At 41.4% G+C, this 26,233-nt stretch overlaps 1 protein-coding gene across 1 annotated transcript; it reads left to right on the top strand.

Moving 5' to 3' along the window:
• The first annotated feature begins 4,588 nt into the window (after positions 1-4,588).
• Positions 4,589-17,108, top strand: DLX4 (distal-less homeobox 4). The gene is made up of 3 exons (XM_056548866.1): positions 4,589-4,916; positions 15,946-16,139; positions 16,653-17,108. Exons 1-3 carry the CDS (start codon positions 4,592-4,594, stop codon positions 16,893-16,895), a joined length of 762 nt encoding a protein of 253 aa, XP_056404841.1. The 5' UTR covers positions 4,589-4,591; the 3' UTR covers positions 16,896-17,108.
• The last annotated feature ends 9,125 nt before the right edge of the window (positions 17,109-26,233 follow it).

Below are 26,233 nucleotides of genomic sequence, written 5' to 3'. Positions count from 1 at the left end.
CTTTTACTGAAGAATTTCTGTACATGCAGCAATAGTAACAGTCCAGATAACAGAGTCTCTACAGATACAGTGGTTCCTCAACATACGATGGTAATTCGTTCCAAACGACCCATCGTTTGTCGAATACATTGTATGTTGAGGGATCCGTGCAATGTAAAGTATAGGAAGCTGTACTCACCTGTCCCCGCCACTCCGGACCAGGTCCTCACCGCTCCCGATGCTGTCCAAGGGGCTCGTGGTGCTGTCCCGCTGCTCCGGTGTCTTTTTCACGATCCTCCGGCTTCTTCCGCATCTTCTGCAGGGTCCAGGCCTCGCTTTCTGGTGACGTTATTACGTTGCTGCGCCGGCGCGGTATGCGTAGTGACGTAATAACGACGCCATAAAGCGAGGCCTGGACCCTGGAGAAGATGCAGAAGACGCCGGAGGATCGCGAAGTGGACCCGGAGCAGCGGGAATAGGTAGGCGAACCTGCCCGGGATGCTTAAACTGCTATCCGACGGCAGCTTAAAGGGGTAGTCCAGTGGTGAAAAACTTATCCCCTATCCTAAGGATAGGGGATAAGTTTGAGATCGCGGGGGGTCCGACCACTGGGGCCCCCTGCGATCTCTCTGTACGGGGCCCTGGCTCTCCGCCCAGATAGCGGGTGTCGACCCCCGCACAAGGCGGCGGCCGACACGCCCCCTCAATACATCTCAATGGCAGAGCCGGAGATTGCCGAAGGCAGCGCTTCGGCTCTGCCATAGAGTTGTATTGAGGGGGCGTGTCGGCCGCCGCCTCGTGCGGAGGTTGACACGCCCCCTTCCCGCGGGCTCCATACAGGAGATCGCAGGGGGCCCCAGCGGTCGGACCCCCCGCGATCTGCAACTTATCCCCTATCCTTAGGATAGGGGATAAGTTGCTCACCACTGAGTCACCACTGGACTACTCCTTTAACCCCTTAAGGACCAAGGACGTACCGGTACGTCCTTGGTCCTGCTCTTCTGATATAATCATATAATCATATCACGGCGGGCCCGGCGTCATAGTGAAGCCGGGACCCGTCTCTAATAGCGTGCAGCGCCGATCGCGGCGCCGCGCGCTATTAACCCTTTAGTGAAAGTGAAAGTTCCCGGCTAGCTCAGTCGGGCTGTTCGGGATAGCCGCGGCTAATCGCGGCATCCCGAACAGCTGACAGGACAGCGGGAGGGCCCCTTCCTGCCTCCTCGCTGTCCGATCGCCGAATGACTGCTCAGTGCCTGAGATCCAGGCATGAGCAGTCATGCGGCAGAATCGTTGATCACTGGTTTCTTATGAAAAACAAGTGATCAACATAGAAGATCAGTGTGTGCAGTGTTATAGGTCCCTATGGGACCTATAACACTGCAAAAAAAAAGTGAGAAAAAAAAGTGAATAAAGATCATTTAACTCCTTCCCTATTAAAAGTTTGAATCACCCCCCTTTTCCAATAATAAAAAAAACACAGTGTAAATAAAAATAAACATATATGGTATCACCACGTGCGGAAATGTCCGAATTATAAAAATATATCATTAATTAAACCGCTCGGTCAATGGCGTGCGCGCAAAAAAATTCCAAAGTCCACAATAGTGCATTTTTGGTCACTTTTTATATCATTTAAAAATGATCAATAAGTCAATAAGTCATATCAATGCAAAAATGGTACCGTTAAAAACTTCAGATCACGGCGCAAAAAATGAGCCCTCATACCGCCCCATACGCGGAAAAATAAAAAAGTTATAGGGGTCAGAAGATGACAATTTTAAACGTATTAATTTTCCTTCATGTAGTTATGATTTTTTCCAGAAGTCCGACAAAATCAAACCTATATAAGTATGGTATCATTTTAATCGTATGGACCTACAGAATAAAGATCAGGTGTCATTTTTACCAAAAAATGGACTACATAGAAACGGAAGCCCCCAAAAGTTACAAAACAGCTTTTTTTTTTCAATTTTGTCGCACAATGATTTTTTTTTCCGCTTCACCGTAGATTTTTGGGCAAAATGACTGATGTCATTACAAAGTAGAATTGGTGGCGCAAAAAATAAGCCATCATATGGATTTTTAGGTGCAAATTTGAAAGAGTTATGATTTTTTAAAGGCAAGGAGCAAAAAACGAAAATGCAAAAACGGAAAAACCCCCGGTCCTTAAGGGGTTAAGCATTTTGCGCTGTCGGATAGCAGTTAATGCGATGGCCCCGACATATATAAGCATCGTATGTCGATGCTGACATCGACATGCGATGGCCTCTGAGAGGCCATCGTATGTCGATTTTATCATATGTCGGGGCCATCGCAGGTCGGGGGGTTACTGTATAGCTGAGTGATCTTCCGGGGAGTAGCGGGGAATTGCTTAGTATAACTGCTTTGATATAGGCCGAGGCCGCAAGGCTTTGGTCTAGTAAATTGTCTTGTAAGCTGCGGAAGTCCTACCTCTTCCAGAATCAGCAACCCAAGAGAGAGATCAAGATGGTGCAGCTCCTTTATATGGGCAGGGGCCGGCCGTTTTGGATTGGTCCATAACAACTGTCACTCACCGTTACATTGCATTGTGGGTGATCACGTCATGAGAACCTCCAAAGGTCTTGTAGCAAAACCATAGAGTTCTAACCCTAATCACGTGAACCGCAGGTCCTGATAGGCTGAACGGGTAGGCATTTGAATATATACATATTTATACTTATATTTATATGAACTTCTACGCAAATATGAATTAACTGAGAGTTGACAAGGGGATAACTATAGAAGAGGGACCCCGACGTTCCTAGGGACTCTGACCATGGGGATCTCTACAAAGGTACAGAATGAAATACGGCACCGGGATACCACAGTTTTATATATGTATATATATATATATATATATATATATATATATATATACATACATATATATATTAAAATGGTTAGGCTGAAAGATCCTGGAGAGGATCGAAACGTCGCTGCTGTTTTTACCTTTTTTGATGGAATAAAACTTCAAATTTTTTCAATCCATGGAGTGCTGCACTTGATTCTATGCATATATATATATATATATATATATATATATATATATATATATATATATATATATATGTAAATTAAAATAAGGCTGAGTGTTTTACTTTAAATAAAAATAATTTTATATATATTATATATATATATATATATATATATATATATATATATATATATATATATATATATATATATATATATATATATATATATATATATATATATATATATATATATATATATATATATATATATATATATATATATATATATATATATATATATATAATATATATTATATATATATATATATTTATAGCATTATTTAGGCTGGGGAGGGCAAAAAAATGGCTCTTGCCACCCTGGTAATGCCGGCCTCCTACTGCTTGTTTTGTATCTAGCTGATTATGAAAGATAGAAGAAACCCCCATCTTGTTAAACAATTAAAAACTCTGGGGTTTTCCCTATTTTCCATTACCAGCCAGATGTAAAAAAGGCAGTAGCAGGATAGCGTTAACAGGGTTGCAAGGCCCATTTTTTTATGGCTTACCCCAGCCCAAATAATGCCAGCTACCACCCAGGCACAGAGCGCCATTTTTGATGTGTCTGGTCTGACAGTACCAGGCTTTTCCTAGTACCCCTGGTGTCGGAGGGTACTGGAGTAATAGTGTGGCGGGGGGGGGGGGGGATTAGCGAGATCCCTTTCATCAGTATACACTAAGATCCAGCTTAGTTACGGACGTCATTTATCAGGGAAACTACATTTGTATTTCACTAAATGTCAATAGTTGATGCGGTTTTGGTTTTTAAAACCAGTCTGAGTTTAGACGTGGAAACCTAGTGTGAATTTTGACTTAGATTTTTAATTGAAATCAGGGGAACGTGAATTTCATGTGGATTTCAACACCGAATCTGAGTAAAATATGTATGGAATCTGTGTTAAAAAGCTTAGTGTGCACAAGGCTTTAAAATCGGTCATTTTATTCATCCACATGCGCCATTGTTGGTTGGTCCAAGTTAACATAGTAAACATTACTGGGGCTAGTAAGCCATGCGGAGAGCAGTACTTGCATTGCAGCCGAGATAGACCACAACACTGACCGCTAACACGTCGGTACAATTTTCAGTTACATATATGGTATGATGTGTAGTATGATGTGAGTGTCTGGATAACCTGATCCTTTCACACCATGGGTTTGTATGCACAGTTAGTTGTTTTGCAGAGAGGCTCCCTCCTTCCTCCCCTCATCTTCTCTTGTTGATCAGACAGTTGCAGCAAGTTGCAACCTGTAGAACAAGAGCCCAGGTTGTGAGCAGCTTCCATTCACCCGGCTGCGTGAACACACAGCTCATTATATTAATAGGGCTTCCCTGGGGAAGAATTGTGACATCAGGAGAGGCACCTACCAATTACAAGGCTGGAGGCGGCCTCACAACTTTGTCAGAGCTGGCTTGCTAGAGGTACAGGACTTTACTATTGACAGGGAAGTACAGCCTTGATGACTGGAGGAGGTTTGAGATGGAGGTTGATCATCATGGGTCACCACCACCACATGGTTTGACATGAACTTGGATGTAGTGAACTCTACTATTAGCGATGACCTCTATTGCTGATACCTTCCTGGACCCATCTAAGTCGGCCTTTCTAGACTACAGCCATGGACCAACATCCTCTCCTCAACCACAACTTTCTCCAGTCTTGGCACATGGACATTACCAATCATTGCATGGTTTTCACTCAACTGGACATGAGGGCATCTTCTCTCCAGGGGTATCAGCCTATGGAGGAAGGTCATTCCCATACCCATACCCAACATCTCCTGCATCCAATCCTCATGGGCATCATAACGGGAGCCCTTATCTCAGCTATCAGCACTACAGCGGAACTGTTAGTCATGGTGGGAGACTTCATGAAGATCCAGGTTGGTGGCACATGTGGCATCTGCCTCTACTGATATCTTATAATTTGGGGCTAAATGCATGTAAATAACTGTACCCTATACACTTTCATTACAATACAACAGTATTACCAAGAGGTAATACAACTTTAATATTTGTCAAGATTTAATCTAAAATTTTGGGGGGAAATAATTTCCAGTACAATGGACTATGAAGAACAGTGTACAATGTGTAGTTTGTGGCTTGCAGCTTTTTGGAGTAGATGTAGGGCTTATTACTGTAGGGACAGGGGACAGCTAGTAAAACTTTTGCAAGGGAAAACCATTACAACCAATCACATTCCAGCCCTAATTTTTCAAGGACTGCTGCACGTTTCCAAAGACATGAGCTGAGGTATTATTTATGCACCATAGATCCCTGTTATTTGAGCACAGTATGGCAGTGTAATATGCCCACTGTATGGCACTGTTTTATAGTAGTATTTGTCCTCTGTATGGTAGTTACTCTGTATTAGGCAGGGTACCATGCATCCCTAATATTTGAACAGTATTATTACTCACCATAGGCGAGGAGGATGACTCCCACCCTAACACATATTCGGCTCAGAGGTCTCTGCTTTTAGGCCAAATTTTTGTTTTTTTTACAACTACCCCTAATATTTCTGATAACAGGAGCAGACGTCTGCCTGTCACATATGTCTTATGTACTGCAGTCCCTGTGTATACCAGAAGGACTGGATACAAATGCAATGCTGGGAGTTGTAGTTGTTTAATTTTTGAAATGATGCTGTAATTAAAGGGGCAGACTCGGTTGTGTATTGATAATCTAGTGACAGTCTTTGTGATGCCATAAAGCAGTAACTTGTTTACACAGAGTGGTTGCCAATAAGTGTTCTCTGAGTGCGGCTGGTAACAATGGCAGCACTGTGGTTCATACACTACAATGATTCCACATCACTGTCCTGGCGAATGATCCTGCTTTTATGTTTGGACAAGGAATTTACTAGGTGATAAATGACATTTCTATCTCTTATGTCATTTATGTAATGTACATCAGATGTGTTTTACTCAAGAAATACCAAATATCTCACATCTATCTATCTATCTATTCAATATCTATCTATCTATTCAATATCTATCTATCTATCTATCTCATATCTATCTATCTATTCAATATCTATCTATCTCATATCTATCTATCTATTTATCTATCTATCTCATATCTATCTATCTATTCAATATCTATCTATCTATCTATCTCATATCTATCTATCTAATATCTATCTATCTCATATCTATCTATCTCATATCATCTATCTATCTCATATATATCTATCTATCTCATATCTATCTATCTCATATCTATCTATCTATCTATCTCATATCATCTATCTATCTATCTATCTCATATCTATCTATCTATCTCATATCTATCTATCTATCTCATATCATCTATCTATCTATCTCATATCTATATTTCTATCTATCTATCTATCTCATATCTATTTATCTATCTCATATAATCTATCTCATATCTATCTATCTATATAAAATTCCCTTTCTTTCCTTCTTTCCCTCTTTCTTTCTCTTTCTTTCTTTCTTTCTTTCTCTTTCTTTATTTTCTTTCTTTCTGTCTTTCTTTTTTTCTCTTTCTTTCTTTCTTTCTTTCTTTCTTTCTTTTCTTTCTCTTTCTTTCTTTCTTTCTCTTTCTTTATTTTCTTTTTTTCTTTCTTTCTTTCTTTCTGTCTTTCTTTTCTCTCTTTCTTTCTTTCTCTTTCTTTCTTTCTTTCTTTCTTTCTTTCTTTCTTTCTCTTTCTTTCTCTTTCTTTCTTTCTTTCTTTCTTTCTCTTTCTTTCTTTATCTTTCTTTCTTTCTTTTTTTTCTTCCTTGGACCTCCCAATTAGTGATTATTATTTTACAGGAATTGTTCATATCCAGTTGGCGTATGGCTGTGTATACTCTCTATACATCTGACTTATACTGACCGATCAGTAATGGTCACGCTTCTTGCTCGGTCCTGTGTACACTGTGCAGTATAGGGCTGTAACATCTCACTGGCTTTAGCTGAATAATTTACATTACAATAGAAAATCTTTGTATAACAGGACAAGTATAATAAAGAAGACATGGACACGTGGTGCTGATTAGTCAAGAATGACTACAGATCGAACAGAGTTCAGTATCCATTATTTCTCACAATACACCTCAGCTGCTGCAGGATCTCTTTTTGAAAAGTAAGGGGGGGATTCCTATCCATTAATGATGAATATGAAATACCCTAATCCTTTTCAAATAGTAGATCTGCAGCAGCTGAGGTGAATAGTATGAAGTTCTACAGCAGCAGAGATGTGTTTTATGATGTTCTGCACTAGCTGAGATGAATAATATATGTTCTGTAGCAGCTGAGGTGTATATTATGATGTTCTGCAGCAGCTTAGGTATGTATTATGAGGTTCACAGCAGCTGAGGTGTACTATGAGGTTCTTCAGCTGCTGCTGAGGGGTATATTATGATGTTCTGCAGCAGCTTACGTATGTATTATGAGGTTCACAGCAGCTGAGGTGTATTATGAGGTTCTTCAGCTGCTGCTGAGGGGTATATTATGATGTTCTGCAGCAGCTTAGGTATGTATTATGAGGTTCACAGCAGCTGAGGTGTACTATGAGGTTCTTCAGCTGCTGCTGAGGGGTATATTATGATGTTCTGCAGCAGCTTACGTATGTATTATGAGGTTCACAGCAGCTGAGGTGTATTATGAGGTTCTTCGGCTGCTGCTGAGGGGTATATTATGATGTTCTGCAGCAGCTTAGGTATGTATTATGAGGTTCACAGCAGCTGAGGTGTACTATGAGGTTTTTCCGCTGCTGCTGAGGGGTATATTATGATGTTCTTTAGGGGCGGACATATCACATGTGCAACATGTTCAACTGCACAGGGGCCCAGCATGAGAGGGGGCCCGTCGGTGGCAGGCCCCCTCTCATGCTGGGCCGGCCCTACCATGGGACCTGAATGATGCAGGTGGCATTTGTATCTCTCGTGTCCCGACGCCCGGGACATGCAGTTCCGGGGGCGCCGGGCAGGAGATTTCTGCTAATAGCTACTTACATCTGCCTGCGGGTCACGGGATGCGGGTACTTCCTGTCGGAGGTGCACGCAGTGAAGTCATTGAAGAGCATAATGTTTTGCAGCAGCTAACGTGTGTATTATGATGTTCTGCAGCAGCTGAGGTTTGTATTCTAATATTACTCAGCAGCAATGTATTGCTTGTGTGGTAGTTAAAACTGCTCTAAATAGACATTTTATATTACTTTTTTCATTCACTTCTATTACATGTGAGTCAGGACGGGCAAAGTCACAGGAGTCGGATTACACAAAAAACTGAATTTAGATGATAGTTGAAAAAGGCTCTTGTGGTCGAAACATCAAATTCTTTTTGTATTTAGATGCCAATAAAGAATTTTAAAAAAAATCACCTATTTCTGGATGCTGGACTCTTTCAGTAGGAACAAAATATGTTTTATATGTGCCCTTTGTTTAGATGACTATTATTATTTTATTTCAATACATTTTTTTATTATTTTTTTTTTATATTTGTTTGTGTATTCATTTGACTATTTTTTGTTTTACCTTTTTAATTTGTTTTGTGCTTGTTTCATAACTTTCGTTCTTTTTTTTTTTTTAAACCCCTATATAGAATAGATTTATTCTAGTCAGCTTTACCCACTTATATCAATGTGTTTATGCCAGTTTTAATCGGCATAAACACATTAAAATCTCCCAGATGTAGTTTAGCATGATTTATAGTGTAAATCTACATCGGTTTCTGGCAGGTGTTAGAGTTCAAGGTGCTTCACACTTATTAAGATGTGTATTTCTTAAAGGGGTATTCCAGGAAAAAAACTTTTTTAATATATATCAACTGGCTCCAGAAAGTTAAACAGACTTGTAAATTACTTCTATTAAAAAATCTTACGCCTTCCAATAATTAATAGCTGCTGAAGTTGAGTTGTTGTTTTCTGTCTGGCAACAGTGCTCTCTGCTGACATCTCTGCTTGTCTCGGGAACTGCACAGAGTAGAAGAGGTTTGCTATGGGGATTTGCTTCTACTCTGGACAGTTCCTGAGACAGGTGTCATCAGAGAGCACTTAGACAGAAAAGAACAACTCAACTGCAGCAGATTTTTTAATAGAAGTAATTTACAAATCGGTTTAACTCTCTGGAGCCAGTTGATATATAAAAAAAAAGTTTTTACCTGGATAACCCCTTTAAATTTGGTAAAGATCCTGCCAACTGTCCTATTCACCTTGACTGGTCAATCTGACTAGACCATTTTTTCTATTCCTCCATTCTTGTGGGAGATAAAGTTACTGTATTTTTCGCCGTATAAGACGCATTTTTTCTTCCCCAAAACTGGGGGGTAAAAGTCGGTGAGTCTTATACGGCGAATACACCCCTATCGCGGCGGTCCCTGCGGCCATCAACGGCCGGGACCCGCGGCTAATACAGGACATCACCGATCACGGTGATGCCCTGTATTAACCCTTCAGACACGGCGATCAAATCTGACCGCCGCGTCTGAAGGGAAAGTGACACTAACCCGGCTGTTCAGTCGGGCTGTTCGGGACCGCCGCGATTTCACCGCGGCGGTCCCGAACAGCCCGACTGAATAGCCGGGTTAGTGCTTACAGGACACCGGGAGGGACCTTACCTGCTTCCTCGGTGTCTTCTCCGTGCCGGGATCCCCTGTATGGCCGGCGCTCTCCTTCCTCGTCATCACGTCGTCGCGTACGTGCGTCGGCGTGCGTAACGACGTGATGATGGGGACGGAGAGCGAGGATACCCGGTCGGCAGCAGAGACGTTCCAGAGCGACGGGGACACGGCGACAGCGATGGAGCGACATCCAGGGCAGCGGTGGGGACGGCGGGGACACGTGAGTATTACCTCCTATGCAGTGGTCTTCAATCTGCGGACCTCCAGATGTTGCAAAACTACAACTCCCAGCATGCCCGGACAGCCGTTGGCTGTCCGGGCATGCTGGGAGTTGTAGTTTTGCAACATCTGGAGGTCTGCAGGTTGAAGACCACTATTGGGTTCAAAATCTTAAATTTTTTAGATTTTGCACCTAAAAATAGGGTGCGTCTTATACGCCGGTGCGTCCTATAGGACAAAAAACACGGTACCACCAGTGGTACCTGGCAGCAGCTCATTCCTCTCTTCCGACTGAAAACACATGCACACCTGGCCAAATAGTGCATGCATAGGTGTGGGATTTGCCTCCAGCATGTATATGCAAGATGTAGCTGGATAATGGTGGATGGAGGCACATCTAGTTATACCAGAAGATTTATCATAGGAATCAGCCAATACCCAACACTGTTGCCCACTACTCATTGGGTTGTCAAGTTTGTCACCAAACCGAAGCAGGCATAATAATTGGCGCTTTTAGAGTCAAATCACCAACACCAAAGGGTTGATGTCTCCTGTATACCTCATCTGCCATCATGGTTACTCTACAGCTTCAAGGAACATTTTTGGATTCGACAACAGATTTAGATTGAGAGCACCCGATCCTGTGAATGCAGTGAGTAAGTGGCAAGTGGCAAGGCTTTTGCAGTCCCTGATTCTGCAATTCACTCGAAATGAATCCCAAACAATTTAAGATTTTTTGGGTAAATTTGAAATAAATTAAGAATCTATTTTCTTATCTCTATCCGCAACCAAATCAGTCTCCAATTACTATATAATACTGGGGTCGTAAGTGGCATAAAGACAATTGGACCCCCTCTGACACCAGAGCCCAGACGCGACTGCTACTTTTACACCTCTATGGCTATGATCCTGCTCAGGTGACTGGTATGTTTCTTAACAAGCAATGGCAACAGTAAATGATCCCTTTGGGCCCATGTATTGCCTCATGCCACCATGCCATCCTTTTTTGTCATTGGCATGGCAAGCAATATACCTACAAGCATGGCTCTTTCTTATACAGGTCTTTATTGTACATCTTGAAGTTGAGAAATATGATATGGACTGGCCGTCATTTCCATATGGCCTTACAACAGGTCACTCATTGCCCAACATGACGACAAAGTTTGTGAGCAATGCAGAATTTCCGCATTCCGACTACAATTCTCTCCTATTCCGGTGGCCTGTGTGACCTAGGCCTCTACGAAGTTCTCATATGTTCCCTTTCCGGTGTACGGATATCAAATTACAACAAACTGTAAACAATAAAGGTCAGAAAAACAAATCAATCAATATGATACCTCACAATACTGTAAATAACCACAGTACATACTGACATATCGGGTAATATACGTTATTCAAATGTAATATTGATCAGGCTCTATAAGCCAAAGTAGAGACCTGAATAAAAAGAATGTCTCTTGCTCAGGCAGGTCTGTCCACTCATCTATTACTTGGTTGGACATTTATTTCAATTGCTGGCATGGCCACAGGTGGGGGAATTTAAGGCATCTACAACTCCCCCTGGGGATACCATCTGGTAAATATAAATCCAAAAGAAAATCCAGAACCATGTAGCGGGCTAAAATGTTCTCTTATTTAGACATCATTCAAAATCATCTGTCTTGCATAACTACAGTGTGAACAACCGATGCGTTTCGAACCAATGGTTCTTTGTCAAGGCTTACATCTGGTAGGCCTGGTTGACTGCTCATTGCCGAGCCGGCTTTTATTTATATAGTTGTATTCATAGACAAGGCATGAAGTTGTTACAAGGAAGGCCATTTTATAAAACTTGCAATATCACTACCGTAGGAACGGACTGCACCTCAATGGGGAGGGGGCAGCTGTGTTTGGGGAGAAGATGTCTAGAAGGGTGGAGGAGTGTTTAAACTAGGGAATGGGGGGGGGGGACCTACAACGTAGAGGGGGAACATAGTGTAGATAGAGAGGGGGGACTTATTAATGTACCTGGGGGTGGAATAGTTAATAGGGATAGGCTTCATAGGAAGGAAAAACATACACCATTGAATTGCATGTTGACTAATGCCAGAAGTCTGTCCAATAAAACTGACGAACTGGAGTGGTAGATGTCTGAGGAGGATTATGACATAGTGGGTATAACAGAGACTTGGTTGGACGATAGCTGTGACTGGGCGGTCAACATACAGGGTTATAGCCTATTCAGGAAGGATCGGACAAAACGGAGAGGGGGAGGAGTTTGTCTTTATGTAAAGTCCAGTATGAAGGCCGCACTGCGGGAGGATATACGGGAGGGAAATGATAATGTGGAGTCATTATGGGTAGAAATATAGAAAAATATAGATAAAAATAAAAAAAATTCTGATAGGGGTTTGCTAAAATCCACCCAACATAATGGAAGGTTCAGAAGATCAATTACTGAGACAAATAAACAAGGCAGCAAATCAGAATGAGGTGATAATAATGGGGGACATTAAAGGGGTATTCCAGAATTTTTTTTATTTGACTATACTACAGAGGCTGTAAAGTTAGTGTCTTTATATGTGTGTGACGGTTTTCTCACAATTCTTATGTGAGTTTTACACCAATATTTATTTTTACCAGCATACAAAATGACTGTTGTCTCATATTTGCCAAGACCTGACTCACTAGTCAGGTGATGACAGGGAGCCTGTCTGCTTCAATGGGTGGAGCGATCGCTTGGTGGGAGAGAGTTCAATCTGCAACAGCTGTAGGCACCCTGATTGAAAACCACAGCTCTTTTTAATGTATGCAGCTCATTTATGTTTCAATGGGTGGGGTGGCTGATGTGTGGGAGGGAGGAAAATGGAATTATGGGATTTGTAGTCAAAAAAGAAAAACTCAAACAGGAAATACCAGTTCACAAAAAGATAGCCACAATGTTATGGTAATCTCAGAACATAGCCATTTAGCCCCAAGACAAGCGCAGATCCTTCCTAAGCATGTCCATTACTGTCTGCCAGGTACATACTAAAATCACCTTATGGTGGATAACCCTTTTAACTATCCTGATATAAACTGGGAGACTGAGACCTGTGAATCTCATAAAGAAAATAGATTTCTGACTATAGCTAAAGACAATAATCTGTCCAAAATGGTGCAGGGCCCAACCAGAGGGGGCGCCCTACTAGACTTAATATTAACCAACAGACCTGATGGAGTAACTAATGTGCAAGTAGAAGGACACCTAGGAAATAGTGATCATAATATAATACATTATAACTTATTCTGCGATAAGGGAATCTCTCGAGGGGCCACAAAAACAATTAACTTTGGGAAGGCAAAGTTTGATCAACTCAGAGAAGCCCTTAACAATATAAAATGGGATAATGTCCTCAAGTAAGTAACTGGCTCAGTGATAGGAAACAGAGGGTGGTTATTAATGGTACTTGTTCTGATTAGGTGACTGTTCCTAGTGGGGACCACAGGGGTCAGTCTTGGGTCCTGTTCTATTTAATATATTCATTAATGACCTTGTAGATGGGTTGAATAGTAAAGTAGCAATATTTGCAAATGATACTAAACTCTGTAAAGCAGTAAATACAATAGAGGACAGTGCACTGTTACAAATGGATCTGGAAAGGTTGGATGTTTGGGCTGAGAAGTGGCAGATGAGGTTCAACACTGATAAATGTAAGGTTATGCACATGGGGAAGAATAATCCGGGCTGGGATTAGGTGTTAACAGTAAATTTAGCTGTAGTGACCAGTGTCGGGCAGCTGCTGCCAAGGCAAATAAAATCATGGGGTGCATCAATAGGGGCATAGATGCCCACAACAGGGAAATAATTCTATCGCTGTACAAATCACTAGTCAGACCACACATAGAATACTGTGTACAGTACTGGGCACCAGTGTACAAGAAAGATATAGTGGAGCTGGAGAGGGTTCAAAGATGGGCAACCAGAGTAATACGGGGAATGGGAGGACTACAGAACCCAGAAAGATAAGCAGAATTGTGGTTATTTAGTGTAGATAAAAAGAAGGCTTAGTGGAGGCCTAATAACTATGTATAAGTGTATCAGGGGACAGAAGAGAGATCTCTCCCATGATCTATTTATACCCAGGGCTGTATCTATAACAAGGGGGCATCCTCTACATGTAGAGGAAAGAAGGTTTCTACACCAGCACAGACGGGGGTTCTTTACTGTAAGAGCAGTGAGACTGTGGAATTCTCTCCCGGAGGAGGTGGACATGGTGAACTCTGTAAAAGAGTTCAAAAGGGGCCTGGATGCATTTTTGGAGAGTAATAACATTGCTGGTTATGTATACTAGATTTATAGGAACAGAACGTTGATCCAGAGATTTATTCTGACATATTGGAGTTGGGAAGGAATTTTTACCACTAGTATGAGAGGGTTTTGCCTTCCTCTGTAGGGATTCATTAGGGAGATAGGTTGAACTTGATTGACTCTGGTCTGTTTTCAACCTTATGAACTATGTTACTATTCACCACTGAAGTCATGAAACACCTTCCATAAACTTCAACTCCCTCCTAGTAAATTTTTCAAAAACACTAACCTGGAATAGGGCATAACCATGTTTGCCACAATTTTTTTTTTATGGTTTTTACATCTAAAATAAGAAAATATTAAGACAATTTGCAAATAGTGTCAATTAAAAATACCCTTCAATATTAAGTATACAGACTGTCTTACTGAAAGAATGGCAGCCACCGCTATTATAATAGCTATACAGTATATTGTTGGATTATAATGTCACTTAACAGGGATCTGTTATTAGCCTGTAATAAATGTAGTCATTTGTTATACCGTGCATAAAATCTTAGCATTTTCATCACATCTGACATTCTATGCCCCGGTGAACTAATATTGAGACAGTGTTTTATGTGAAGAGTAATTACTGGTTATCAGAAGAAAAACATCCGTCAATAATTAGAGATTACTTTCAATTTTATGACATTAAGACACGGTTCACCCAATGAACGAGCCAAGACGTCTGCACTAATAACCTCATCACAACTACTCCTTTTATCCCGGAGCAGGTCTGGTGATCAGCTGACGGCTCAGATATCGGCTGTCATTACCGGAACTCTGGTTTCCTATACATTTCTCCTGCAGCTGCTGCTGAACGAATGGTCACCCATACATTACATGAACAAGCCAGTCAGGGATTCTCCATTCTGGCTCATAGAGGAGGTGCCAAAAAAGATCCCTTTTACAATGGCCATACGCCCTAAGGGTAGGGTCACACATAGCATATATGTTGCGTATTTGATGCATATGTGTATTTCCGTGGAAGCAAAGTCTATGGGAGTAATAATGAAAACCCATAGATTTTGCTAGCACTGAAATATGCATATGCATCATATACGCTGCGTTTATGCTGCGTATGACCCTACCCTAAAAAATAATTTGGAGAGGGGTTATGAGCATGAGCACTGGGGGAGGAAAAAATGGACAGCTGAGAAGAGATGGGAAGGAGGGGAAACCCAGAAAAAAGGGGGGGGGGGATGAAAAAGGTAGAGGAGAAGGAAAGGGAAAGAAGGAAAGGAATGGTGGATATATGGTGGAACGGTAGTAAGCAAGAATGAAGGAGGGAGTAATACTAATCAACACAGGGCAAGAGAAGTCTGCCACTTGTTAGTTCCATTGTATTGTTGTTGTCAATTCATCCCTTTCCCCATTTCCACACTTAGGAATTAGGAGTGGTCTTTGTATAGGACTTTTAGGTTAGGGTATCACCTGTACCCCATTTTCCTATCCCCTACTGTCGCCAGTGTGTACCCCTTTTAAAATATTTTTTCTTTATTAATATCTAGTAAAAGTTAAGTTTTCACTATATTCAAGCCTTATTGGTGTTCTTCAAGTTGGTCCTCTTTACAGAATTTGGTTATTTACCAAGTAGTATGATAGTCTCCGATCATGACAACCATGCAGAGGAGCTCCTGGTCCCTTTCCATTACATCTTTGGAGCCACCATCACATTACTGAATTTCTTCATTATGACCTTCCATCTTGAATAACCACTTTTTTGTGTATAAGATCAAACCATTCATATCCTCAGTTTTGCCTACACACCAGCCATATTACTTGGTTTCATCATGCATCTATTGTTTTTTCAGAGCTGGAGAAATCAACGGTCATAGAAAATGGAGAAATCCGGATTAATGGAAAGGGGAAGAAAATTAGAAAACCTCGCACAATATATTCCAGTTTACAACTACAGGCATTAAACCAGAGGTTCCAGCAAACTCAGTATTTGGCACTACCAGAGAGGGCAGAGCTGGCTGCACAGCTGGGTCTAACACAGACACAGGTGAGTAACAAGGGGTTCTGGGTAATATACAATAAAAGTTCTAATGGTTGGAAGCATTGGGCCCTACCCTATAAGTTGTCAGCAGGGCTGTGGTTGTTTTGGAGTGTCAGATCATGTACATGTCCACTTTTAGTTACATAGTAACCTTAGTTGTCATCATTTTATATACAGGACATACAGTCAATAAGATTTAGTAGGTTATATGTGATGATTCCATAAGAAATAAATCCAAGTGATTGTTGCCAAAGACAGCATAAGGGGGTGCTGTAGTTTTGCAACAGCTGGGGAGCCATAGGTCAATACTTTTAGGGCTCAACCATTGAGCTTCTCCTCTAACTTTTGGCAATCTCGATACCTTTTGAATAGTCTTTCATTGGTATACTATGTGACGTTACCACTAAAATTGGGAAGTTGTAAACAGTAACATATAGACACCCATTGCTCAACTATGTTACTCCTAAAGTATTGCCTATATGTCAAGTGATATTGACTTTTGTTTTCATTGTATTATAGGTGAAAATATGGTTTCAGAATAAGAGGTCCAAGTACAAGAAGATTATAAAACACGGTCCAAGTATTCAGGATGGGGACCAAGCTCTCACCTCATCTTCACTCTCTCCTTCGTCTCCCAATGTTCCCCCCAGTTGGGAATTTTCTTCAACTACAAAGACCCCGCCAATGGCTTCTAATTACTTGAATAATTATAACCCTTGGTATCAGGCTCAAGATTCTTTTTCAAGACCCCCAATGATGTGATGGGACCTAAAGCAGCTTATTTATATGGCCAGCTCAGATGGTATCATCCAATATGGGTGTCATAGGAAGAAAAGAGACAATGAGTTCCCCTTGAAATACTCTCTTCCATATCAAAAACAAAATGACGTGGACCCATCTAGTGTCTGGAGAAGGTGATAAATTTCTTAACACATCTAAAGGAGGACAAGTAAATGGATCAATGTTATTTTAACATTTATTTCAATGTCAAATAAAGCATAAATGAAACCCAAGTGGCTTCTATGGGGCCCTGGGGGAAAGGATACTCATTCCAAATTGGTCTTGTCCTTCTTCAAATGGATGATAACTTTTCTCACAGGCATGTGGAATCAACAAATAATGCAACGTAGCAAACAAGTGGAAATGAATGATACAAATTGGTTGGGGAAACCAGGACATTGTCCCACTTGGTTAGGGATGTGGTGGTGTCAAGCAGAACTTAAAAAGGGGCCTCATTTTTATCTTTATTATGGGGCTCCAGTCCTTTATGTACACCACTTAGTATAAAACATACACTTTTTCTTTCAAAGAGCTACATCTAATTGGTCTACTTGGACCTCTTACATCATCCGTTTTAAGATTCCCTATATGAGTTCTGAGACAGATGAAATACAGTTATGAGTTATACAGGTGGAGATGCCCAGCAATCATCAATCATGGAATCATGAAATGTACAATGATACTTGTCAGCGAATGACCCCTAGATATAGGCCACCAGTTATCTTCACCCTTCACAGTGTTGTAGACACAAACTTGCAATATGGAAGATGGGCATTTTAACGTACACATCCTTCATTGTGGCCTCCAAACATACCACCAAGTGTGCATCTTCCATGTTTGTGCCTACCACCCTGAGTGTAAAGGATGGTTAGTGCCACAATTTACTACAGAATCTTCTAAAATGATAGCATGAGGATGGCAAGTTATCTTTATGCAATTTTCACAGTCGTGTAGTTCAGTTTTGAGGCATTAAGACCAAACAAGATGGTTTTCTCAACTACAAGTAGAGAATAGATACCATGAATATGCTTTAAGCTGTTCTAGATCCAAAGTCTGAACTGAAATAAAGTAGAGGGGTTTTCCCATCTTATATAGTGATACCATATGTCATCTCCCTATGATCAGCTAGGATCTGACCTTTGGGATCATCCATCGTGCAAATTGCTGCATCTTGTACATTGTTTTTCCCTTGTATAGCGGCTCCTAGCCATCTGACTCAAGTAAATGGAGTCGACTACAGTTTTCTGCCAAGCTGAGAGGCTGGAATCACTACTGTGCATGGAAAACTCAGTGGGGAGCACTTGTTGCATGACCTTAATCAGTGGTGGTCTCAGGATGAACCTTCACTGATCATGAAGAGATGGCATATCCTACAGATATGCCATGACTCTTTGACATTGGAAACCCTCTTAAAGAAAATCATTTTTTGGGGGAGTTTACGATGGTTTAACTGATGGAAAATTGTTTATTTGGAACCAATAAACCATGAAGTGAAGGAATGTGTTATACAATTTCCACCAATTACCTAGGGTTTGGTCAACTGGAGGAAGAGCTGGCAGCTGTATTAAGTGTCAGGCACTGTTGAAAATCTTGATTGCATGTATATTATAGTATACACTTGTCCTAAATATATCATCTCTGAATTTTTTTTATCATGTGATCATATTGTGGTGGATGGCACATTCCCATATTTATCTTGGGTGGCAAAGTATCTTTTTTGATCAATTTTGTATTACTATCAGTTATGTTTGGGTATTTATAGGGCAGCAAATGCCACCCAACAGTGCCCATGAAAATTGTTAAACTATCATATCACCCAGACTGGTCTTCCTATTACTGAAGAATATTTTTGTTACCATATTTTCTTAATCTAACAGGATTTCTATGATATTGATGAGATGCTTAGATCTTGGTTATGAGGCATAAAGGGGAACTCCAGCTCAAGACATCTTATCCCCTATCCAAAGGATAGGAGATAAGATACCTGATTGCGGGGGTCCTGCCGCTGGGGACACCTGAGATCTTGGCTACGGCATCCCGAACATCCAGTGTACGGAGCGAACTTCACTCCATGCTGCATGACTGGCGATGGGGGGTGGAGGCTCGTGATGTCACGGCCACGCCCTGCTCGTGACATTATGGCCACGCCCACTCAATGCAAGTCTATGGGAGGGGGCGTGACGCTGGGTGCAGCAGGGAGATGGTGGGGGTCCCCAGCGACGGGACTCCTGCAATCAGACATCTTATCCCCTATTCTTTAGGGGATAAGATGTCTAGCAGCGGAGTACCCCTTTAAACACCTTAGTTGAGAAATTCTACTAGGTGGTAGTGAATGAATACATTCCTCATACTCAGGCGTGTAACAAGTGGTCAAAGGGTTCCATAGCAATATGTGTAATTGGACCCTTATTCACCCACAACCACCTCCAACAGCAAGGAAATGTAAAGGTCCCATACACGTTAGTCAAAAGTTGGTCAAGCCCCCCAGGACTGTCTGACAGTCTAAAGTACATGGGGACTTCCTGAACCTCAAACGACAGATGATGTTGGAGGTGAGAAGGATTAGACATGTTTAATTTAAACTGTCCAGCCCTTTTATTCTCAGAAAAATAAGCTGTTGCTGGGGCTTCTCTCCATTACACTACAATGTGGCCTTACTGAATGTTCATATGTCTGTAAAAAAAAGCTGTCAAATGGACATTTGACTGATAACTATTGAAAGTGTATGGCTACCTTAAAATGTTGTTTTTCCATTTACATTATGTTCTAGAGAAGTCTGTTCTGACCTACTACTGTCCATAGGAACCACATCGTCCATCTGCCATACACCAACTTACAGTCTACCATTCGAAATGTTGGCATTTTGCAAGCTCGAACTTTAGGCCTCTCCTCTTCTCCATTGTTCTCTATACTTCTTATCCACCTTTCAATAATATGCCTTCTCCAGAAACGTGCACACTGATTGTATACAGTATATGGTGGTCTTAAACCGAGAGGAGCAGTCATGAATGTTATATGTATGTGTTTTGATTTTCTTTTCCAGCCATTGCCCAAAACTTTACTCCTCAGAAGAAGGTTCCAAAGCCTAAATCCATAGTCCCAACCTTAAAAGAACTAACAATGTCACCAATAGTATCTTGTTGCTTTGGCTCCTTCTTATGGCCTTGAACTGTTTACAGATCTTTTAAGGGATATTTGATGGCCGCAGCAGTTGTGCATGTTATGTTGAATTTATTATTATTTTTTTAATTATAATTATTAACCATTTTATTATGGTTACACTGTCAAACTATTTTATTTATAAAGAGATGTTAATAATGCATGGATCCTACCAGCAACATTTGCTATTCTTTATGGAGAACCCTTCCTGAGAATTGTTTTTTATAGGTATTTTGTTCACCCTGCAATTCTATTGTATTTTTCCATTGCTTTACATGGAATGACTTACGGGTTAATAAAATTTGTTATGAAATCATTGGCTTATGGTCCTAAACGTGTCTCTATGTAAATGTGTTATGATGTTATAATAGGAGAATAGTGTATTTTTTTTTTTTAATGACTCTTTGGAGATAATCTTACTAATAGCCACGCGTATAAGTAGGTAAGGCCACATGCATGTCCGATAGAGACCTCGCGGCAAAAGTATAACCACAAACAAAATATCCACCAGACTGAGGTGCCGTATTAAAATTTAATACCTATATACTAGAGATGAGCGAACATACAGTAAATTCGATTCGTCACGAACTTCTCAGCTCGGCAGTTGATGACTTTTCCTGCATAAATTAGTTCAGCCTTCAGGTGCTCCGATGGGCTGGAAAAGGTGGATACAGTCCTAGGAGACTCTTTCCTAGGAATGTATCCACCTTTTCCAGCCCACCGGAGCACCTGTAGGCTGAACTAATTTACGCAGGAAAAGTCATCAACTGCCGAGCTGAGAAGTTCGTGACGAATCGAATTTACTGTAAGTTCGCTCTTCTCTACTATATACCTATAGGGACTTATCTACATATGAGGATTTATTTTTCTTGAGACCATGGGAGCATTAGTCTGTGTTGCGACCCATTTGTTCATTTGTATCTGTATCTTGCAGGCGTATTTGTATATATTCCTTTATTGATTTTATTTTTTCACTTGGCAATCATCATTGTGTGTTATTAGTTGGATTTTTATTGGAATCATTAAAAGTTACGTTTTAATACGACAACTCAGTCCGGTGGACATTTTGTTTAAAGGAGTACTCCGCCCCTAGACATCTTATCCCCCATCCAAAGTATAGGGAATAAGATGTCTGATCGTGTGGGGGGTCCCATCGCTGGGGAACCCCGCAATCGCGTCTTCAGCACCCTAGACATCCGGTGCATGAGCGAACTTTGCTCTGTGCCGGATGACTGACGAAGCAGGGCAGAGGCTCGTGACATCATGGTGACGCCCCTCTTGTGATGTCACTGCCATGCCCCCTCAATGCTAGTCTATGGGGGCGTAATGGCCATCACACCCCCTCCCATAGACTTGCATTGAAGGGGCGCAGCCATGACATCACGAACCTCCGGCATTGCACCCGACGCTCTGAACGATGGGTGATGCAGGGGGATTGCGGGGGTCCTGCTGCTTTGGATAGGGGGAAAAATTTCTAGGGGCGGAGTTCCCCTTTAAGATACCGTATTTTTCGCCGTATAAGACGCACTTTTTCTTCCCCAAAATGGGGGGGGGGGGGGGGGGAGTTGGTGCGTCTTATTCGGTGAATACACCCCTATCGCGGCGGTCCCTGCGGCCAACAACGGCCGGGACCGGAGGCTAATACAGGACATCACTCGCGGTGATGTCCTGTATTAACCCTTCAGACGCGGTGATCAAAGCTGACCGCCGCGTCTGAAGGGAAAGTGACACTAACCGGGCTGCTCAGTTGGGCTGTTCGTGACCGCCGCGGTGAAATCGCGGCATCCCGAACAGCTTACAGGTCACCAGGAGGGACCTTACCTGCCTCCTCAGTGTCTGCTCCGTGTCGGGATCCCCTTCATGGCCGGCGCTCTCTTTCGACGTCATCACGTCATCGCGCACGTCGTCCCATCATCCAAAAGGAGCGGCGTCCGTAGCGACGTGATGACGGCGACGTGATGACGGCGACGGAGAACGTGGATCCCGGGGAAGAAGACGTCCGGAGCGTCGGGGACACCACGGGGACGTGGCGACAGCGATGGAGCGACATCCAGGGCAGCGGTGATGGGTCCGGAGCGGCGGGGACATACTACCTCCTATCCAGTGGTCTTCAACCTGCGGACCTCCAGATGTTGCAAAACTACAACTCCCAGCATGCCCGGACAGCCAACGGCTGTCCGGGCATGCTGGGAGTTGTAGTTTTGCAACATCTAGAGGTCCGCAGGTTGAAGATCACTGTTGGGTTCAAAATCTTTTTTATTCTGGATTTTGCACCTTTAAAATTGGGTGCGTCTTATATGCCGATGCGTCCTATAGGGTGAAAAATACGGTAATTTAACTATAAACTTGACGGTAACATTGATCAATATTTTAATGATGAAACTTCCATTTTGCAGTAAAAAACTGCTATAGGTCCAGATGGGTTGAGGTATCATTTTTTTTCCATTACTTTTCTTTGTTTTATTCAACACTTATAACAGTTAAAGGGGTACTCCGGTGAAAACCTTTTTTCTTTTAAATCAACTGGTGGCAGAAAGTTAAACATATCTCTGTAAATTACTTCTATTAAAAAATCTTAATCCTTCCAGTACTTATTAGCTGCTGAATGCTACAGAGGAAATGCCTTTCTTTTTGGAACACTGATGACATCACGAGCACAGTGCTCTCTGCTGACATCTCTGTCCATTTTAGAAACCATGCATAGCAGATGTATGCTAAGGGCAGCATGGTGGCTCAGTGGTTAGCACTGCTGCATTGCAGTGCTGGGGACTTGGGTTCAAATCCCACTAAGGACAACAATAAAGAAAGCATTATTATTATAATAACGTCAGCAGAGAGAACTGTGCTCGTGATGTCATCAGAGAGCATTCCAAAAAGAAAAGAATTTCCTCTGTAGTATTCAGCAGCTAATAAGTACAGGAAGGATTAAGATTTTTTAATAGAAGTCATTTACAAATATGTTTAACTTTCTGCCACCAGGTGATTTAAAAGAAAAAAGGTTTTTACCGGAGTACCCCTTTAAATAAATGCTTTTATCAGTGAACCCTCTGATGACTTTAACTCAAGTGTTGCTTTGTCTATCTTAGAACAATACACTTCTATAAGGTGCTTCTACCTGGTTGACCTGATAAGATCTTCAGCACCACCATATGGCCTTTCATACTCCATGTACCTCCTTCCTGTTCTCCTGTTTTTTAAGGTTGTGGTTGGGATAGATGGGTATATTGGTGTAGGTTATGGTTGTAAAATAAATCCTATGCATAGACAACAGAGATGACAACATCTTAATCTAGCTGCGTCGTGACATATGATACAACTGCCGGCCAGAGGAAGCCTTTCCTCTTAATTTAATGACGATGACCATTTACTTTGTGGCGGTAAAGGATAGACGGGTAACTGCTGGGGCGATAAATGTCATCTTATTAGTCTGAACAAGAAACAAGATCTGAGAATAGCAAAGTCAGTGTTCTTCTTAGATGTCAACACTTCAAAAGCTTCACATCAGCAGGAATAGCGGAGAGATGAGTGGAGTCTTGTCTCACATCTGGAGGTGGAATGTCGGATGGTGAACATCTCTTATCTCCCATAAAACAAAGTGCACACAACCAGGTGTGGAGGTTTTTACATTTCTTTTCTTCTTTTGAGGGGACATATGTCCATGGAGGACCATTAACCCACAAGGAGCCGCTTACCTATATGATGGGACATTACTGACTGACACAATGCATCACAAAAACAAAGGTTTCTTATAAGGTTGTTATTCAGGATGGTTCATTCATATTACGACCATCCCAATGTAGTGCTACTAAAGGCCCCTAGATCTTCTCCCATTACTCCATATAACCTCCTCTATATCTCCTCCTATTACTCCATATAACCTCCCCTATATCTCCTCCTATTACTCCATATAACCTCTCCTATATCTCCTCCTATTACTCCATATAACATCACCTATATCTCCTCCTATTACTCCATATAACCTCCCCATATCTCCTCCTATAACTCCATATAACCTCCCCTATATCACCTCCTATTACTCCATATAACCTCCTTTATATCTCCTCCTATTACTCCATATAACTTACCCTATATCTTCTATTACTCCATATAACCTCCTTTATATCACCTCCTATTACTCCATATAACCTCCTTTATATCTCCTCCTATTACTCCATATAACCTCCTCTATATCTCCTCCTATTACTCCATATAACCTCCCCTATATCTCCTCCTATTACTCCATATAACCTCCCCTATATCTCCTCCTATTACTCCATATAACCTCCTCTATATCTCCTCCTATTACTCCATATAACCTCAACTATAGCTCCTCCTATTACTCCATATAACCTCTCCTATATCTCCTTCTATTACTCCATATAACCTCCCCTATATCTCCTTCTATTACTCCATATAACCTCCCTATATCTCCTCCTATTACTCCATATAACCTCCCCTATATCTCCTCCTATTACTCCATATAACCTCCTCTATATCTCCTCCTATTACTCCATATAACCTCCTCTATATCTCCTCCTATTACTCCATATAACCTCCCCTATATCTCCTCCTATTACTCCATATAACCTCCTCTATATCTCCTCCTATTACTCCATATAACCTCCCCTATATCTCCTCCTATTACTCCATATAACCTCTCCTATATCTCCTCCTATTACTCCATATAACCTCTCCTATATCTCCTCCTATTACTCCATATAACCTCCCCTATATCTCCTCCTATTACTCCATATAACCTCCTCTATATCTCCTCCTATTACTCCATATAACCTCTCCTATGTCTCCTCCTATTACTCCATATAACCTCCCCTATATCTCCTCCTATTACTCCATATAACCTCCTCTATATCTCCTCCTATTACTCCATATAACCTCAACTATAGCTCCTCCTATTACTCCATATAACCTCTCCTATATCTCCTTCTATTACTCCATATAACCTCCCCTATATCTCCTTCTATTACTCCATATAACCTCCCTATATCTCCTCCTATTACTCCATATAACCTCCCCTATATCTCCTCCTATTACTCCATATAACCTCCTCTATATCTCCTCCTATTACTCCATATAACCTCAACTATAGCTCCTCCTATTACTCCATATAACCTCTCCTATATCTCCTTCTATTACTCCATATAACCTCCCCTATATCTCCTTCTATTACTCCATATAACCTCCCCATATCTCCTCCTATAACTCCATATAACCTCCCCTATATCACCTCCTATTACTCCATATAACCTCCTTTATATCTCCTCCTATTACTCCATATAACTTACCCTATATCTTCTATTACTCCATATAACCTCCTTTATATCACCTCCTATTACTCCATATAACCTCCTTTATATCTCCTCCTATTACTCCATATAACCTCCTCTATATCTCCTCCTATTACTCCATATAACCTCCCCTATATCTCCTCCTATTACTCCATATAACCTCCCCTATATCTCCTCCTATTACTCCATATAACCTCCTCTATATCTCCTCCTATTACTCCATATAACCTCAACTATAGCTCCTCCTATTACTCCATATAACCTCTCCTATATCTCCTTCTATTACTCCATATAACCTCCCCTATATCTCCTTCTATTACTCCATATAACCTCCCTATATCTCCTCCTATTACTCCATATAACCTCCCCTATATCTCCTCCTATTACTCCATATAACCTCCTCTATATCTCCTCCTATTACTCCATATAACCTCCTCTATATCTCCTCCTATTACTCCATATAACCTCCCCTATATCTCCTCCTATTACTCCATATAACCTCCTCTATATCTCCTCCTATTACTCCATATAACCTCCCCTATATCTCCTCCTATTACTCCATATAACCTCTCCTATATCTCCTCCTATTACTCCATATAACCTCTCCTATATCTCCTCCTATTACTCCATATAACCTCCCCTATATCTCCTCCTATTACTCCATATAACCTCCTCTATATCTCCTCCTATTACTCCATATAACCTCTCCTATGTCTCCTCCTATTACTCCATATAACCTCCCCTATATCTCCTCCTATTACTCCATATAACCTCCTCTATATCTCCTCCTATTACTCCATATAACCTCAACTATAGCTCCTCCTATTACTCCATATAACCTCTCCTATATCTCCT

This window comes from Hyla sarda, chromosome 12 (assembly GCF_029499605.1).
Source record: "Hyla sarda isolate aHylSar1 chromosome 12, aHylSar1.hap1, whole genome shotgun sequence".
NCBI classification, from domain to species: domain Eukaryota; kingdom Metazoa; phylum Chordata; class Amphibia; order Anura; family Hylidae; genus Hyla; species Hyla sarda.
The sequence above is the reverse complement of the archived record's forward strand: the minus strand, read 5'-3'. Positions and strand labels throughout refer to the sequence as shown.